The sequence below is a fragment of the Neopelma chrysocephalum genome, unplaced genomic scaffold (assembly GCF_003984885.1).
Source record: "Neopelma chrysocephalum unplaced genomic scaffold, ASM398488v2 Primary Assembly neopelma1_23, whole genome shotgun sequence".
NCBI classification, from domain to species: Eukaryota; Metazoa; Chordata; class Aves; order Passeriformes; family Pipridae; genus Neopelma; species Neopelma chrysocephalum.
The window spans coordinates 31705529-31725272 of NW_020897691.1; the positions used below are offsets into that span (position 1 = coordinate 31705529).

General features: G+C 39.4%; 1 protein-coding gene across 4 annotated transcripts in view; it reads right to left on the reverse strand.

Annotated features, from left to right (window-relative positions):
- Positions 1–1402: 1402 nt before the first annotated feature.
- Positions 1403–19744, reverse strand: part of NUS1 (NUS1, dehydrodolichyl diphosphate synthase subunit) — a 23758-nt gene continuing 5416 nt past the window's right edge. The window contains exons 1-5 of one of the 4 annotated variants that reach the window (XM_027692524.1): positions 19598–19738; positions 11377–11499; positions 8814–8966; positions 4643–4742; positions 1403–3947 (exon numbers count right to left, since the gene is read on the reverse strand). In XM_027692524.1, coding sequence (XP_027548325.1) covers positions 3857–3947; positions 4643–4742; positions 8814–8966; positions 11377–11499; positions 19598–19664 — 534 coding nt within the window. In that variant the 5' untranslated portion in view covers positions 19665–19738 and the 3' untranslated portion in view covers positions 1403–3856. Of the gene's footprint in view, positions 3948–4642; positions 4743–8813; positions 8967–11376; positions 11500–15229; positions 15337–19342; positions 19540–19597; positions 19739–19744 lie in introns of those variants that run through there. The other 3 variants (XM_027692548.1, XM_027692532.1, XM_027692541.1) reach the window with 3 other exon arrangements.

Here is a 19744-nt window from a genome sequence, read left to right on the forward strand (position 1 = left end):
CTGCTTTGTAGGCCTATTTTCTCTAACAGCTGTATTATTGTCCATGTCCCCAAACTCCCCATTGAAAAGCAACTATTTCAGAATCTCATCTGGCTCCTTCACTAGACCAACTACTGTGCACCACTGGAAGAGAAAAAAAGAAGAGGAAAAATATAGAAATTTGAATCATTTGTCGAGTAGCAGTTACCGTGAATGGGAGCTCTCACTTCCATTGGGACAACTGAAGATGAATTTTCCACCGCACAGTTCTAATATTCTTTGGTATTAAAATGACAAATTAACTGCAAGCCTCTGTTGCTGACTATTAAAAACCAGCTGAGACAGAAGAGCCCAGAAGCACCACACCCAACACTGCTCTAGAGGCAGATCCAATTGGGGTTGGAAGGCATCTCTTGAGATGATTTAGTCCTCCACTCATCCCATGCATCCTGACATTTTTTCCTGAAGGAGACTCCCCAACCTCTCTGGGCAACCTGCTCCACTGTCTGACCTCTCACAGGAAAAGGTTTTTCTGATGTTTAAACAGATTCTCCTGCACTTCAGTTTGTGCCCATTGCCTCTCAGCCTGTCAATAAGCACCACCAAGGAGAGTGTGGCTGGTTTTACTCCTCTTCCATTATGTATTTGTACATGTTGGTAAGGTCCCTCCTCAGCCTTCTCCAGGCTGAACAGTTCCAGCTCTAAGCCCCTCCTTTAACAGATGTTATTCCTAATCATCATCATGGCCTTTCGCTGGACTGGGTTCACTAGGTCCATGTCTCTCTTGTACCAAGGAAGCCCAGCACTGAACCCAGCACTCCAGAGGTCTCACAAGATCCAAGTAGAAAGGATCAACTCCGTGGACCTGCTAGCAACACTCTTCCTAACACAAGCTAGGAGATTGCTGGTGTTTGTTGTAGGTTGGCTTATGGTCAGCTTGTCACCATGATTCCCAGTGTGTTTCAAAACCTACCTGAACACTATCCACCCCTTCCATGCTCAGTGCCCACACATTACTCAGATTGCACAGGCTTCTGCCACGTCACATCCCCACTTCACCCTGCTTCATAGCACACAGCTGGCAGGAGGCCCAGCACAGCTCATGGCTCGGTCCTGACTCAGCAGCAGGGAGAGGAAGCAAGCTTTTTAGTAGCCAAGAACAAGTTTAGCAAGTTCCCAGGACGATCAAAGAAATATTTTTACAGTAAATGCTTTATTATGAAAGCTTTCATAAGAGCTTCTAATGAATTGGAAGTGGTAGATAAAAAAGTTGTCCAGTTCTTACATTACAAAAAGTAATTTAAGAACAAAAAAGAGCACACCATTTGAAGTTCTCTACTTCTCCAGAGTGATGTAGCAACATCAATCAGGCTACATCTCCCCAGCCAAACCTCCGGAAGTATTCATGTATCACCATAGCCTGTAGAAAGATTATAGTCTTTTATTGATTTCTTGTTTTACAGATTCAGCTGTCAATAATAAAGTTCAATAAATTGATTCCCTAATCATAAAAACTCCTTTTACATATTAGGTACAAGTACCCAAACAGCATGTTATAGCAATACCACGGACCTTCACACGGAACAAGCTAGGGTGAGGTGCTAACTGCAAGGATGTACATTCAGAGATCAAGTCATGGATATGCACAGTGCATTTGGCACACCTCACTGAAGATTGCCCACACAGGGACAGTAAAATAATCCCAACAAAGTGATAATGGGGATTAGTTCAACTACAGTAATTCCAGGAGGAACACTTAATTCACAATTAAACTAGCCATCAGAAGAGATTTGATTAAGTTGAATCAAATGCAGCTGAACTAATCATTTTAGTTTCATTAAGCAATTCTCTATAGACAAATCCTAGGCCTTAAGATCCGTCTCCAATATTAAACAAATCTTTTTAGCTGAGATATGCAGAAGTTTGAGAACTGAGGGGAACTCAGGTATTAAAAGTATTCTTTGGCAGTTTGATACAAATATAGAAAATACATTACTTTTGAGGGCTACACTAAGCTTTTCCCATTTTATATCTTTACTGCCAGCACCAGAACTGCTTCAGTGACACAGTAACACTTACATATGGCAAATTAAACACAACCTTACATTTTAATGAAACAAATTCATATTACAGATATATTTCAATACTCCAGATACCCTGCAACAGGCTATCCACTCCCCACAAAAAAGTTAAACTTAACATTCAGTGAGAAAACTTGCCTATGTCAATGACAGAACCCAGAAAACATTGCATTGTTGACCTTCCGTGCAATATAGGACCTGGCACACACAAGAGAGCAGTTTGCAAATGTTAGTCTGAGCATTCCAGCTCATATGGAAAGCAATTTGATGTCAAAACCATTAGTTAATTGAATAAACATATCTTTCTTTTTTATAAGATAAAGTAGACCACAGGTCTCCTGTAATTGCAATCTGATCTTGGTGTGATGAAAAACTGCAGCTAAGAGTTTATGCAATCTGCTTTGTAACATTACATTGAGCAACAACAGTTAATATACACTGTTTCACAATGAGGCAGACATTCATTCAAAATGTGACAATTCCCTTTCAAAAAGCAGTTGTTTTCCCTTCTAGTGACATGGCTATCCCAAAGGAGATAAAGCCACTCATTCTGAAAAGGTGGGGGGGAGAGGGAAACAGGAAACACTTCCAGAATGAAGCGTCCAACAGTTCTACAGCCTGCAAGGCAAAAGGCTGCAGTATTAGTCTCCAGTAATACAGCTCTAAAGATATTGCTTTGTCCAAATGCTGCCATAAACTTTTAAATTCAAATTACTTCCAACAATAGGAATGTAACTCAAACAGGGCATTCCAAGATGAAGACCATTTAGCCAATATATCTATTATCTCAGTTTTGAGATATTGTAGTGAAGCTTCACTTCATCTTCCATCTTGTCTGCTGCAGACCCCCATTCAAACTTGTAATGCTCAGTTCGCAACAAACCTAATTAAAGGCTTAAGCAGTCTCCCTTGCTGGGTACAGAAGAAGCGAGTCACATTATCCATGGAAGTTGACCCAGTTTGTTTTCAAATCTTTCAGCAAGTGATGCCAGAGCCTTAGCCTGCTTGTTACCTTAAGTGAGCATTTTATGGGGCAAATAGGTATACAAACAATACATAGTACTGTTTATGCTTATTCCCTATGAAAACTGAACTGAAACTAAGAGATGTCTCACTCAAGACTGTAGGGAATACCTTCATTCCATCTCAAAGAGGGGGGTGAAAAAAAAAAAAAAAAGAGAAGATGACTAGTCCTACACAGACTGCCTAATTCACTTACCATAGAAGCTTCCATTCCTTCTTATGGAATTTTCTTAGTTCTTCTAGAACTTGACACCTACAACTGGCTTAGTCATCCCAGCCAAGTAGCAGTCTCTATTCTCAGTTAACAGAACCAACTTCTCTGGAATTCACATATTACATAGTAAATATATGCGAAGATAAACCATTAGCTCTGAAATGCCTGACCATGAAGAATTAAGAAGAAACAAAGATGAGAGTTCTTTCTTGGATTTAAGGACCTTCAAGGCATGGAACTCCTATTTATGTTGTCCTGTAGATTTCACAAAACTTAATTCTTGCATGTTCTTTTGGTCACTTGGACATGAAAGTGAGAGTAATTCAGCTTTGAACAGCTTTGCTTACAACTGTCTTTTTTCATACAGGAAATCTGTGTATTCCCCATTCCCATAGATTCTGACGCATTCACACAGACTGTCTAGAAAGGTAAGACACTTTATTGAATTTTTTGATAAATTAAGAAAGGACTATGAACCAAACTTATGGGTCACAGGTGCTTGTAAACAGACATCAATTCCTTCCCATAGAAAGCCTGACTCCATGTGCTCAGCCAGAAGTCACTTTCCCCAGCGTTGCTCACAGGCTGCATAGTGATGGAGGGCAGAGAAAAATTCTTCATAGCTGATGTTTAGGTGGGAAGGCAAAGAACTGAGAAAGCAAGATAGAAAAGTTAAAATATGCTTTTATAAACATATTATTTGTGTGACCAGTCAGGAATATCATTAAAGGCAAGCTATTGTCTGAGTAAACTTGTGAAGTTGTTCTCAGCATGGTTATTGTCACCCAACTCTAGTAACTAAACCAGCTGTTAATATTCTGTCACCCTCTAAATCAAAGCCTCCTGAGCGCACAGCCCTTCAAATCAGTGAGAAAGCTGGAGCTACAAAGGTGTGTCCTGATACTTCAATGCCCTATAAATTCTTTTAGATTTAAGAAGTACAGCAAATCCAGTCAGTTCAGTTATTGATAAAATTGGAAAGTAATCCAGACGCACGATCACCTTATTTTATCATATTTCCATTATATCTTTACTTTCCCCATTAGAAACCTGTAAGCCACTCAAAATCAACATAAGGAACACTGATCACTGAGACTAGATGGTGACAGAAGTTATTCCTTAAACTTGAAGCATGAAGTCTGCTGTTGCCTAATCAAGACTAAAAAAACAAGAACGAATGGTTGACAGGTTTCATTTAATAACTTTTAAACACCCTCAAATCTATCTCCTTGTTTAGATAAATCTTCTCTTACAGCTATTTCCATAAGCTAAGTCACATAAACATAAACACTTGTTTAGCTAGATATTATTCCAGTCTGTTTCACAGCATTTGTAAGCAACTCACATGATCTCTGTCAGTCTGATGTGCCATGGAAGGAATCCTAATGTGCTGTCCACAGGACCAAACTTCAAGACTAAATCAGGATCAGGAAATCCATTTGTACCTGTAATAACAAGTTAGGTTTTATTTAATTCAGAGGATTTGTTTTAGTTCTAAACCCTAAGGCATTTGCTTTTTTAGTAAATGCTTTCCCCCCCCTTTTTTTTTTAAATGAAGCTCCCAAGGACAAGTTAACAAATAAAAGCTCAAGAGGACAGACTGATCTTGAAACGTCTGACACAATCAACTGAACAAAAGCTTAGGCAGCCACTGCAGGCCCAGCTGGACTGTTATTTTTATGCCAGGTAGTTTATAGGGACTTCGTTTGGAAGTGACAGGAACAGTTACATTGTTTCGAACAACAGCAAACCTTAACAATGCAGTTTAATCTGATTTGCTCTAGTTTTGCCTTGGCAAACTCTATTTTAGTAGCATAAAACATGCTGTACCCTGATCCTAACTACTACAGTCCTTACTCAACTACATGGAGCCGCAGTCAAGTAAAAGGACTATTAACACAAAAAAAGCTTAAGGAGATGTCACTGAAGAACAACTTGATATTACAGACCATCAAGGAAACAAGTTGAAAAAAATAATACCCTGTTAGATGACTCATCTCTTTCTCAGTATGGGGCTACACAGAAGTTTTAAAACCAACTTTTACTACAAAATTTCAAGCAAACTGTTGCAGCTGATATCTTTCTGGTGATATGAGTGAGGAAGAACAGGGCAGTATTTTTTTTTCCTCTGTTACTATGTGGACATCATGACCCATTTCAGGGCAGAGCTAGATAACACTGATGAATTTCACCAGGTGCCCACACTCTTATTACCCATACCTTAAAAACCCAGCCACTGTCATTTCCTTAGTAAGAGCATCCTACTCATCTCTTGAGGTTGAAGATAATCAGTGGCCAAACACTACTGCCTCTGTCTCTCTTCCATATATTTCTGCAGTACCTAGGCTACTCCAGGCTAAAATTGGAAGACAGGAAATAGGCTCAGAATGAACAGCTTGAGTCCAGCTTTTCCTGTTCATTCTGGCAAGTTGATTAGAGCAACATGTGAAAACCAGTAGAGCACCCCAAGGGGACCCAAGAAGCTAGGCTGTTTTTCTTGCACCTACCTAGCTCATATGAAAAGCATTCCAGCAGTCAAAACCCTACTTTGCTATCATGCTGCAATTAGTCATGATTATTGCATGCTATTTCTTGTCACCCCTTCCATTATTCACCAATTCTGCAAGTTAGCTGCAAGAGTGCTTATACTACATAATGACTACCTCTAGCAGATAAAGTTTAATACTGCCTATTTGCTCCAAACTTCATGTGTTTTTTCTCATTTGTTTAAAAAACAAACAAACAAAAAACAACACTAAACAAAAGCAGTCAAGAGCCTTTTAAAATTTCCAGTTTAGTTGTAGAGCAGCTTAACTAAGGTCCTATCAGATTTTGCTCCACCCAGGTTTTCAAACTGAAGCTGGAGACTTCAAGAAGTTCATATTCACATTCTCCCTCCCCACTGAATCATCACAATAGTCATCCTTTTACCAGAGGTAAAAGCACGTGCATTTCTAGGGAAGGATGAAATTTAGATACAAGTGTATTGTGCCACGGTCCAATCTTATCTCAAAGTTAAGAAAAAAATTGTAAAGCAAAAGCCACTTATGTGTTCAGAAGCTAGCATGTTAGTGTGAAAGAGCTTTGCAGGGAAGCAGTGAATACTTAGAAGTGGGGACTCTGGAGGAAGTGAACAGCTTTACTCATCAGCTGATTCAGTAGCTGAGTACTCCTCTGCTGGTTCAGCAGCAGGATCTTCAATAGTGCAATGGCTTTTCAAACAGGAAAAGACCTTCAGAGAGCCCAGTTAATTCTAACATTTCCTTCTGGTTCCTATCTGAAGGAAAATGAAAATGCACACTGTAGTATTACTGTCAGAACAGCCTATTAAAAAACACAGTACACTGTGCTTTCCACTCTACACCTATTTCTCTAACTAAACATATCAGCACTACATATAATTTACATTTGGAAGCTCCCTCAGAGCCGCTAGAGCTACAGCAGTCTTCAAGTTTAGCACACACAAGAGAGAAGGATTTGGGAGCAGGCTTTAAAAAAATAGAGGCCAAAAGACTTGCATACTCAAGGGATGGGAATCTGGCAACATCCCTTCTAGGTCAGGAGTTGTGCAAGGGGAACACGAAGGAATTTGTAGAGCTGACAGCACAACTTTTCTCCACATAGACTTTACAGGGCAACTTGAGCAGCCTTAACTGATAGTTATGTTTTTTACTGTAAGGCAGATGGCAAGTAGAGACAATATTACAGTGCAGCTGGCACCTACATTTTTTGAAAACAAGCTGGTTAGCTGAGGCATTGCTCAGAAGAAAGTGCTCTGACACTGCAGAAAACTCAAGCTGTAAGAATTAATTGCATGACTGGATTAAGAATGAAAAAAGCCATACCATTTTACGACTAGGCTTCAATAACTGCATCCTAAACATGAACAGAAAGTTTAAAAACTACATTATCAGGTATTTAAATCAAAATGTGAAAGCCCAGAACTTACAGAAGACACCATGAATGCAAACCCTAAAAATATAACTACTCAAGTATTGGTTTTCAGAACTCATTCTCAACTTAGGTCAGTAACTCACAGATGTCTGCACTTGATACTGTTTCATTAAGGATGCACAGAAACTAAATTTGCCTACAACTAAAATGAGGTTTCACAAATGGCTGCTAAATAAGTCATGAAAGAATACTTCACCTACAACAATGTCCTAAACATTAAACCAAAGCAAATTAATAAACAGGACTAGTTATAGATATTATCCTCAGTTATTAGCCACATAGATTAAGCAGCCTGTTTTCAAAGTTTGCAGTTTTGACAGGTTAAAAGTCTAGGAGATTTCTCCTTCTATGCTCAGCTAGCATGCAATACTTCAAAAATAAATACGCTTGTTTTAAGACTGGACCTAATACTTATAATATATACAGACACTTACACAGACAGAAGATCCCCAACAAGTGTTTGAAAACCTTCAGTTAAATATAACTGGCCAAAATAGATAGACGGGTATCAATTGTCACCAGTTCAACACTTAAATAGTGACTGTTGTAAAGAAGCAATTATTAATTTCCTTAAATTGCCTTTGGGGTATAACAGGATAGATGTCTTAAGTTACTTCTTAAGGTGTCTTAGTAAATACGTTTAATAGTTCTGCTACAGGAGAAGCTCTGATGTAGCATGTTGACAAGAGGGACAGAATTCAGGTTGAAGTGTCCTAACTGACAGGGAAGTCCGTTCACAGAGCAATTCAGCTGACCACCCACTTGAAAAACAGAAATCACTCTCTACAGTCCAATTAATGGAAGCCACACTACAATAATGTGCTTGCAGGGATCCAAGTTGAAGTCTGCAACCCAAAACTTGAACCCTGCCAAGCTAATTACAGCTGCAATCGACATGCATTGATCACCAAGGAAAGCTGAGCAACTTATTACAGCTCCCTAGTACCACTGGAAAAGTGGACACTTGTTCGAAACTACTTTTCCTAGATGTGGTATTTAGAGCAGCCCTGCCCTTTTCACAGCTATTGCATATAGCCACACACCTCAGCACAGAGTCAGTAACCTGCATGAATTAGTAATGAAGGAAACTAAACTAGTGTGGGTTATACAGCAACAAAAGATCATCAGGTGCTCTCTCATTTGCACTCAGGGTGGTAGTCAGGCAGCAGTAACAGCTTTAATCACTGTAACCAGATCTGGAAAAGACTCTGTGTGTACCCACATTTGCAGCACACTAACTTGCAAGAAGTTAACTTTAGTTAGAATAGTCTAATGTTAGGTGATCCCAGCAGTACTTTTTTCAGAAAGCTCATTGCAGAACACACCACAGAAGCTGTAAACTCTGAAAAGCCAAGACTCTGCAATTTAGCTTAATGTCTCCTTTTTCTACTTAAAGAAGAGTAAACCAGTAAGAAATTTTTAACAGAAGACTGAAAGCCATAATCATAACTTATTCTGATAGACTAAGCATCAAGATGCATACATTCCAAGCAATAAATATACTACAAATCAAATCTGTTATGGTTCAAGTACTCTTTTCCTATATACCATATTATACTTACTACTTAATAAGTTGTCTAACACATTCACATCCAGGTCTGTGTGTGTTCTTTGCTGCTGTGCTACCAACTGACAGAAGTTCTGAGCAGCTTTTACTATATCTGCTTTTCCATCTTCTGGAGACAGCACCTTCAATGTAGATTGGCATTTTAAAACTGAAAGTACAAAACACAGTTTAAAAGCAACAGAAATATAATTTTTTTGCATATGCTTTAGATATTCACAGGAGGCAATTGAAAGTAACTTGTAGTTTACTTCATATGTTACAGCTAGCCAACCTTATCTATCTTAGAGAACTGGTTAAGAGTTTTCCGGATTTGCTGTATTATTAAAACACAAGCTTAAGGCAACTATTTGGGGTAGTCTTATGAAAAGGGGTTTCTTTAATTCAGTCTTGAAATGGAGAGTTTCCTAGGGAATCTTCATTGGTTCTTACACTGTCAGGCAAAGCACTGAGAGGAAAGGTGCCTGGATAGTAAACTAAGGGGTAGTAAGCGACGCAGAAAGACCTGCAGTTCAGGGAAAAGAAAAAAAAATAATCTAATTCCTACCTTAAAACAGAAAGGTGTTTTTAACAGGTACTGCGGACATTCATGTGTCACAATGACTAAGCCAGGGCCCTCCCTCAATGTGATCACAGCATGTTCCAGCAGTACTTCAAAATTGATGCAAGAGTTACAATGTTGATCTAAGATTGCTACAGAGAAGCTAGGAACCACATAATAGTCTAGAATTCACCTATTTATCAGCAATAATAGCTACAATTTAAGAGGACACCTCACAACAATAACAATCTTAATGTCTGTACTATTGTGAGGCAAAAGTCTTCTCACACTACATGATGCATCACTGTCAGTTCTGGTAAGGTACCTAAGACGTAAGGAAACTGAAGGCTACATATAGTGCACTACAGCCAAACTGAAATAAGTGAGCTGAATTCTAGTGTGTGAACACATTATACTGAACTTAAGCTAGTTAAAACCAGATACTTTAGAACTGTAGAACTTGACTGCAAAGGACCACAGAGCACAGCCAAAAGACTCATCACCTAAAAACCCTCAGCCACCACAATGAAAATAATTGTTCCTTGATATTGCTTGATTTGTCAAATGTCCTGTGTTAAAGAATATTTATCTAACAGTGTTTATAAGTGTAAGATATGTCATTTTACTTTTCAGAAGAAGTGAAAAACTGCAGTTTATTATAATAAACTGAATAGACATCAGTTTGTTCAGTTCAAAGCATGAAGCATCTGACCTGACTCTGAAGTCTTCTAAGAGAGAATAAAAATTTTAAAGAGAATAGAAAACACCTCTGCTTTTCACAGTTTTCAGTACAAAAGGTTTCTGAGACTTAAATGCACTCTTTCCATCAAGAAATCCAAAGTCTCTCAGTAGTTCATTTGGTGTGAACTTAAGTATTTTTATTTAGGTAAGTGCAGCTAAGCATGCTGGAGTTTAACATATTAACAGCCTCTTTACCCCATTTTCTGCTGGTTACTTCAACCCTCACAGGAATAAAGAAGTAGTAACATGAAACTTGGGTGCTTCCATGTAAATGCTAGCACCTTAGGCCAACGTGTTCATAAGGCAAGCTCATGCTACAACACTGAAGTTTATATTGGAAAACTGGCACAAAGGATTTTGGCACCCTGTCATCTCTTGTAGGGTAAGTAAAACTCAGCCAGTAGCATTTTAAATGCAGCTGGAAGGGCTACAGCTTGTGTAGTCTTTTCAGAAGTTTTTGAACCATGATGGTCTTTAAACATAAGGGTTGTTTGGCTTTTTATTACAATATGTATTTAAATATTACGAGTCGTATTTAGGACAGCTGCAAGCACTAGCCTATCCCTTTAAGACAAATGCCTGCTTTCTTAAGTACATGCTTGTGATTTATTACATTTTGAACAGACTTCTAGCATTTATGTTAGGCAGCAGACCTCCAGTAATGAACACTTACAGCAGATACTATTGAATAAGGAACATTAACCTTGAAACATACTCCTGCCTTCCACATCTAACCACATGCAAAAGCTGCTATCACCAAATTTTTTTGGTTTTTAGAGTTATGGCCTTTACCTTCCTGATGTCATTATATATTGCCATGACAACCAGCAGTTCTGCTCTTTCCCTTCTTCATCTCCAAACATACCCCTCAAAGTGGGAAAATGGAAGTGCACACATTGTTAACTTGACATCAGTTCCCTTGCTACTACTCCAGTGCTTTTTCAAGTCTCAGTATAAGAATTCACTTCACTGAAACAGTGGGGAGTTGAGGTAGCTGCATTGAAGGGGTCATGGCACAGCAGTCAGCCTAACAGGAGAATCAGGCCACCCAATAATGATTACTATGGCGAGGAGAGAGCAATGCTTAGCTGTTAGTTAAGAACAAATAAGCATAATCAAAGTTTAATACTAGCCCAGGAACGTTGCATGTGTTCTGATAAACAGTGCTTAAAGAAGGAAAAGGTCACTGTACACAGGAATGTGTATAAGTAAAAGCAGAGTCATGATTTATATACAGCAATTTAGAGCCATAACAAGCCCCCCTTGTAGTTCATCTTACCTTGACTAGTTTTGTCTTGATTTGCAAATTCCACTGTGTACTTGGAACAATCTAGTCCTATGAGGTCTTGCTGCTGTTTTAAAATTTCATCCATCAATCTTGAATTATTCCTCTTGAAAATACCTTTAAAAAAAGTTGCATGTCAGCCAACTCCTATAAAGGGTGCTACAAAACAAATCTGACACTAGGCAGGAAGAAAAAAGCAGTCAGTACTGGTTTCAAACTGGAGTTCACAAGCACAGTTAAGAATCCAAAGCAAATGCTACTGCACATGACTAATTTCAGTAACCTTGGAAAGAACTCATATGCTTTTGTTCCTCTTTCATCCACCTGATTTAAAGTAGCAAGCTGAAATTGTGGAAGACTTACTTTGTCGTCCTTAGTATGCTAGCAATAGTTTGAGAAAGCAATAACCTACCAGCACAGAACCACCAAGTCAGATTAACACCAAATTTCTTCAATGCCCACGTTGCCTAAGTCTGCTACCACTTACTACTCCACCCCAGGGCTGCAGGCTAACAAAGCAAGTCACCACTAAATCAGCATTTCAGGTCTTGGTAACCATCCACACTTACGGCATGGCCAATACCACAAATTTCCTAATAAGAGAATTTCACAAGCTGTATATTCCAAGGAGTTAATGCAGTCCGAGGCCTTTTCATACGTACATAATTATGGCAGACACATTTTGAGTGCAGGAAATTACAAAAGTTTGCTTAACCAAACATACTTGGGTTCCTGTACTAAAATAAATTCTAGCTTTTGAGAAACATAATGCAGCAATTTCTAATTAAAAGCCACAGTAGAAACTAATCGTTACAACTTAAATATTTACAATCTAAAAGCATGGTTAGGCATATTAGTTCGGAACTGGACAGTGCTTTTATATATTATATTCAGAGGTTGTTACCAAGTTTCATTCAGAAACCTTATGAAAAGCACCTCTGTTGACCAGTCTAAAAATGCCCATACACTGATCTTACAAGACACACTGAATTTGTATGCAATTTTATGATCAGGCTTATGATTCATCACCTCAACCTGGTTCTAGCATTTGGAACTGCTACAAGTTTCCACATCAGCAGAGGTCAAACAGTGTATAAGCAGTGGATTAAGACCATAATACGCCAGGAGTTTGTTTGCAATATGAAGCGATACAATGTATTTATTTAATATGCTAGCCCTTAGGCCTAATGAGTTACTACTTTTCTACTGATTTCATCAGAGGTTTTAATAGATGGTAAAGTATCTGGTTTTTCTCCCATACTGGATACTTCCTGTAAAATAAAATACTTTATTTCATTACAGAAGTTTTAGTGATGTTTATAACTGATTTCACATGCTTACAGGCAAGCAATCTTGGTAACACACCAACCCCTATAGAAAAAAAAGTAGATACTTTTGTCAAGTCTAAACTAAATTGTTAGATTTCCTGCTCCTGCTTTGTAGTGTATATTTATACATAATAGCAATTGAGAATGATACTTTGAATAATACTGTTTGATACAACTCCGCTTGGCTAAGTGTTTCGTGTTAGGGTTAGCACTGATTGTCTTCCCTACACCTACAGTCAGCAGCAGTGCAGCTACTGCAATTGCTAATCCTGTGCCATCTTCAACTAAAATCTGTACAAGGTCACATGTGCTTCACCTCTAAGACTCACTTGACTTCCATACACTTTGAGATGAGAAAAAAAAAACTACGTTCAGTATCCAGACAAAGACATGACATAATTAGGAAAGGCTCCCAATCTGGGAAACAGGTAGTTGTTCTCTTCTTCCCCTTCTCCACCCAACACTAATAACACCAAATACTTTCTCACGAAAGGTTTTTGACTATTGCTGTCAAAGATCAGAAGAACAGATTTAAGAATCCTCACTCCAGCTCTAAAGTAAATGAGGACATTTAGGACAACAAAAGAACAGACCAAGGTGTTTGCTGCTCAGTAAAAACAGACATCAGATAAAGGACTTGGTCCAGCTCTGAAGTGAAGGTCCTTAAACATACAGCAGATACAGAAGACTTGTTAAATGTGTTATTAAGATTTATCTGAGTATCACCTTTCTATTCTCATTTATCTCACCCATCCCCCCAGTTGTTGAAACTCAGGTCCTGTGTGGCTCTCAGAACAGCAGTTTAACATAAGCAGGAAGCTACTGTAGTTGTACCATACAGTTTCAGTATGCATTTCTTGGAAAGGCCACCACTTCTAAATTCCCACTGACGCAGCAACGTTGACACATATGCAGTTTTCCTGAAGAGAAGACCTTGAAGTACAGCAGAAGGCAGTAAAAATCCAAACTAACTGAAATCTTCATTTAAAACTAGGAGCATTTGGGAACTTTACTGCTTCACCGTTTTGTCTCTCACTCAGTGAACAAGACACTTATGAATGCATATGACTGCAGACACAGTCCTGTCAAAGGAATGTTCATGAGCTAAATTCATATTTGACTTCAAACATTTTACGTAGTGGTGGCTCAGATATATGTTCCTTTCCCTTGCAATATCTCAAACCCCCATTTGTCTACAAGGTTCATTTTTTAAAACCTTGGAAATATAAGTTAGCTCTGGAAGATGCTGTTGCTAATTTATACATGAAAAATAAGAGCAAACAAGTGCACAAGTAGACCAACTCACTAAGAGAATTAAAGTGTTCCTTTAATGAACAGCAACAAAACTTAAGTCTTGATTTACTGCTCCCTTACAATTTTGTTCAGTCTCCCACATAAATTGAAAGAAAGTCCATAACATGATTTTAATGTTACAGAAAGTTAACGTTTGACAAGAGGTCTAATAAATTTTAGCAATACAACAGCTGTTTGCTGTTAAGTGGAAAAGATTTCAGCATTACTACTGTTTCTAATATGGAACACAAACATGAAATCATCATTATTTTCTCATTAGAAATAATTTCTGGTTTTGAAAAGCAGATATCGTTTTGTTCAGTCAGAACTCTGAAGCCTTTGCAAGTTCGTGCAAATGTGTATATTCGTGCAAATGAAATGTTCTAAGAATTACACATATTTAAGCACTATAATTCCCAAAGCAAAAGTATAAAAATTCTAGTTTTGTTTGTTTTGGGTTTTTTGTTAGTTTTTGTTTATTTTCAACTACTGAGAACTTGTGAGCTGTTTTCAGGGATAACACTTGCTTTTACAACAGAAGCTGCAAACATGCTGTTGCTCATTAGTTCCCATTGGAGCTGAGGCCAACCAAAAGTGTTTCAGCTTCCCGCAGTAGTCCTCCATTACACAGGTCTTTTCCAGGGCACATACCTTTTGCTTGGATTTACAGTAGCTACAAGCCAGGCCCCTTTGCTGGCAACCATGGTGGTGCAGCACTTTAGGGTTAGAGACCGACCAACGAAATTTGTAATTAAGAGGCTGAGTTCAGCAGAGGCAAAAGTGACAAGAGTTGTGAACTAGAAGTCAAAAACTTCCAAGGCACAGAGAAACATCTGATGATGTCAACCATTTGTTTGTCTAACTAGACTACCACAGTCACCACCTGTTAATGCCTTGGTGGCATCTCAAAGTTCAACATTGTCAATTAGCCTGCTTCTTAAAGCAGCAGAATCTGGTAAAACATAGAATAAGAGTCAGCTCTTCCTTATAAGGGACCACCTTAACCAAAGTTGGGCATAGGGAAGAACATATTGCCACAGCATTCCAGTTATTTGCTTTTCCTCAGCTTCTTCCAGTGCTAACAAGAAAAGAGTTATTGTAATTGTTATGAGGTAATGATCTATTTAAAGCATCAAAATATCAGCATTTTGAGAAATGTCAAATCAATCCACTTCAAAGAATGTACAAGCAAGAAACTTCTTTAACATGACATGACCAAGTCTTGCCTACATCCTTGTGTTGGATCATGCTGGTTGATAATGGAGGATGACATGGTCACTACACTGGACCTCACAGGATATGGAAAGCCAGAAGAAAAAATATCTTTATTCCAAGAGCCTAGCAAAAAAAAATTAATTCAAGTTTGAACATAGCTGAAGCAACTAAATTTCAGCCAGATTAAAGCCACTTAAGATAGCGCTAACCAAATAGAAAGAATTCGAGTTAGAACCTTGTAGGTAGCCATTCCTCACACAGTTCTTCTTGAAAGGGCATTCTGCACCAGAAGAACAGGAGAACATCAGCAATTGAGAGAAGAGATACTACTTTCATATCTCCCATACCTTTAAAGACGTTACCTACTACAGATTAGCATTAGCCCTTTTAAAAAATGTGGTCTGAGAACTCAACACCAAAACGCAATTATTGAACACGAAGTTTCACGTGGGTGAAGTCCCACAGCAGATGCCATGTGATAGTATCTCAAGTGTTCCTGTGACGCAAAACCACAACATACTCATCTTCCCCAGTTAAATGAACACACTCCACACCCAAAAAATTTAATGGATTGATCAAATCAGACAACTACTAACTAATTTGGAGGAGACTAAAAGCCTGCATTTAGGGCTAATTACATAATTTCTTTTGGATACTGGAGTACTCTAGCCTTTCAAAGAATTTCTAAGAGAAAACTGGTCAGAAGCAAGCAGTTCGCTGGAAAGCTAAAGCTAGGATGAAGAAACCCAGGTTCTCAATACAGTCACACTGCATTGAGAACAAGAAACCTTCAACCTGAAGCATCTATTTGAGAACCCAAAGTACCCAAATACCAGGATTCAACAAGCTCCCAAAAATCACTCCAGACTTGTCCCCAACTACTTCAGAAAAGCTTCACTGGTGGACAGAAGTAACACTCAGGCAAGCTTTCCCAAGTGGCAAAACAACAAACAGAAAAGTTAAAGTACATAGCACTGGTCAAAGGCTTCTGCTCCCTAGAAGATATTTTAACTGCTACTACATAATTGCACAATCACTGCCTTTTGACTGCAGGAAGGCTTCAGTATTTCCTCAGAGATAAGGTCTTGACCAGGATGGCTGGATTTCTACCAACTAATAGGACTGGCAATACAGCAGTCAACAGAAATAAATCCTTGATCAAACCCCTACAATTTTAGTCAAACTGCATTTACTAACCAAGGTGTTCCCCGTAGCATTAAGTTTATTATGGCTTTGCTGCACATCAATGAAAATCGAGATCATGAAAAGGGCCCCTCCACACAAGACGCAGTAAAGCCAGCCACCTTAGGCCTCCAAGTGTGCTGGGGGAGTGGAGAAAGTCTCAGTTCTGAGCCCTGCACAACTCCAGCCAAGTTGCCTTTACAGTTACTGGTGCAGCTGCTGTAGCAAACCAGCGTCAGCTGGAATACAGCTACTATTGGACACTGAAGAATATAGAAACAACCTCCTATTTAATAATTTTGTTAAAAACATAGAAATTCATACTATAAACAAATAAACAGCTTATCTTGCACTTCTTCTGCAAAGAACTTCATATGCTCTCTCTTCCTGTAGAGGTGGCAATTAAGGACACACTTTGAATTTAATTCTTCTGCAAGAAACTGACACATTAATTCTTCCAGAAAATGCAGCCATGGAAGACCACACTTACAATCAATGTTTTCTGTTGCAATCAAAAGAATCTCAGCACTATAAACATGAAATGAAGGAAAAGGAAACAAATTAAAATATACCTCACTACAGTTAACATTGATTGAGAGCACTCATCACTGGTTTTCCTTCACCACCACAATCAGCATCAGTGGGGGCTTTGATAAGTCAATAGTTGGTACAGTTGTACGAACACAGAACCTTACTAAGCACCTCAGCTTCAGTCCACAAGAGTCACCATCTGAGAAGACGGAAACAAGTGCACACTGTAATTAAGGTTCACCCTCTGCTACTGACAAGAACAAGCTGTACCTGACTTTATTAACCTTCACTATACCAGTGTTGCTGCTCAGAGTTCCAGACATCATTATTATTCACGACCAGATTTAGCAACAACTGCAACATCCTACTTAATGACAAGTCTATCTGGAAATGGTGTATGCTCAATCAAGACACCATAAGGAGCTTAGCACCAAAAGAAAGGCAACATATGTGCTATTACCAGAAGTAAGCATATACTAAATATACATGAATAACTACTTGCTCACACTGAAATCAAGACTAAAAAGCTCTGCTGTGCAACAAGCAATTGTGGCTGCTATCCTAAACAGTCCCACTGAACACCTGTGAAGGACATGGATTTGTAATGGCAGGCTGTTCTCATCAACCCTCAAAGTTTGCCTAAAGCCACTGATTTAAAACAGTTTAGTTCTCTGCATTGTCTTGCCTTCTTCAGTTATGCTCCAACAAATTGGAATTCAAGCTGGCAAATAAACTAGCATATTCTGGTATCAGATGATCAACAGAAGAACAAAATACTGAAAAGTATATGTTTTGATAATGAAATCACCAGATCATAGCAATATTTTCAGATCTCAAAGGTGACAGCAAAACCTCTTAACACATAACTTTAGAATGAATGAAACAATACATGGAAACAGCAGAAAATAATCCAATTTTTTTTTTTCTGAACTGCTAGCAACAACAGTTGTTCTCCAAGGTTATTTCAGCTCTTCAGAGGATAAAACCCTCTCATTTCTGGTCATAACATGTAGTCTTGCAACAGTCAGCCTTAGATCTGACTGGATATCAACACACATTGGAGAAGCAGTAGTAGCTTCTCAAAAATTAATGCTTTGGACACTGCTACAGCACTGGCTCCACCTTGTCAGACAGGAGCTCAGCAGTAGTGGCTACCTAAGCACTGGCTGGTGCCTTCTCCCTCCTCAGAGTTGCACAGCAAGCAAGCTGAAAGCCAAAACCAACAAGAAACACGATTCTCCGCTTCATCTGTTCCTCAGTCCAGTTCTCAGATGTATAATTTGTGCAGCACGGTGCTGGAATCTAAAAAGGAACTAAGCACACATACATATAAGACAATACTGCCCATAGGCTACTTGAGGTGAGACGGAAGTTAGAGATCCCACACAATAAAATGTCTCTCTTAAGGCTATGAGGGAAATTCTCATTCTTCTTTGGTACTAATGTTCGCTCTGCAGCATTTCACCTGGTTGAATGCTTTCCAAGTTGAGAGCAAAAACTGTCAACATACAAATGACTTCTTAGAAGGCACTGTTTTCTGTACCCTTGAGATATTATACAAGTATTTTATATCATTCCTTGACTTCCAAATGAGGAAGTGTTCTTCCTCTGAAACACAACATAATCAAGTTCCACAACAGCCCTGCACAGATGGTCAGTTTAAAGTGCTGACTGGTATTAAGCCCAGTTTCTTACAATAATCTTAGAGAATCTAGTGAAAGGCAAATCCTTTGAGTCTTGTTTCACACATGAAGGATCAGACGTGAAACAATTATAAATGGTGGTGGTTTAAAATAAAAATTAAAAAAATCACAAATGCCTATGCTCAAAGAGAAGCCTGCATACCTCAGTTGCTTTTGATGACAAAAAGCTTTTAGTTTTTAGACAAAAAGGTTTTAGCTCCTCACTAGGAAAAGTGAGGAAGACAGATTTGTTGCATGACTACTTCAGATTGTTAAATCCAAACTCTGAGCTTATCTTTATGATACTCCATGATGTAGAATCAACGTACCTGCAAGAGTTCAACAGTCTTACACCTGAGACCCAGTAATGAATAAAACCACATAGCAGATATGAAAAAAACACCAAAGTTTCCACAAGCACTGGCTCAGGCTTAACTCAAATGCCAAGCAGCACCAAATGCAGATCACATAATGTAATTTTATGATACTGGCAGCACACAGGACACACATGATTACGTTTAACTACCTGTCCATCCTGTCTTTTCACATAAGAGTACATGAAAATAGATGGCTACTTTCATTCATCCACTTCTGGAAATTCACATATAGCTCATGAACAGTGCTCATAAGAGCAGGCAACTTAAAGCTCTTCCCTACTCCATCATGCTTTCAGATGCCAGCAGCCCCTGCCAGCCCAGGGCTGGGGACAAGGCTCTAGAAAGGCCCTACCTTCTGTTCCCTCCAGTGTGCAGGCAGGACAGGGTCACCCCGACACACGAGCCGGGGCAGGAGAGCCATTCCCCAGGCTAGGAGCGCTGCAGCGGCCAAGCAGCTCCAGGGGACGGGAAAGGAGCTGCTAGCACCGAGGCTGGCACCGGGCTTGGGGACCCCAGGAGAGGGCGGCCCCTAGCTCCGCGCCAGGAGGTGCTGCTGGGGCGGGCACCGCCGGGGGCCTGGACTCGGGGCTCCCGCGCCGCCGCTCACCGTTGTGGTCGTAGACGCTGACGTAGGAGATGCCGACGGCCATGCACCACACCACCAGGCTGGCCATGTCGGCGTAGCTCGGCTCCTCCTCGGTCACCACCAACCCCACGTGCACTGGCAGCTTCCGCAGGGCGCGCCCGTCCGCGC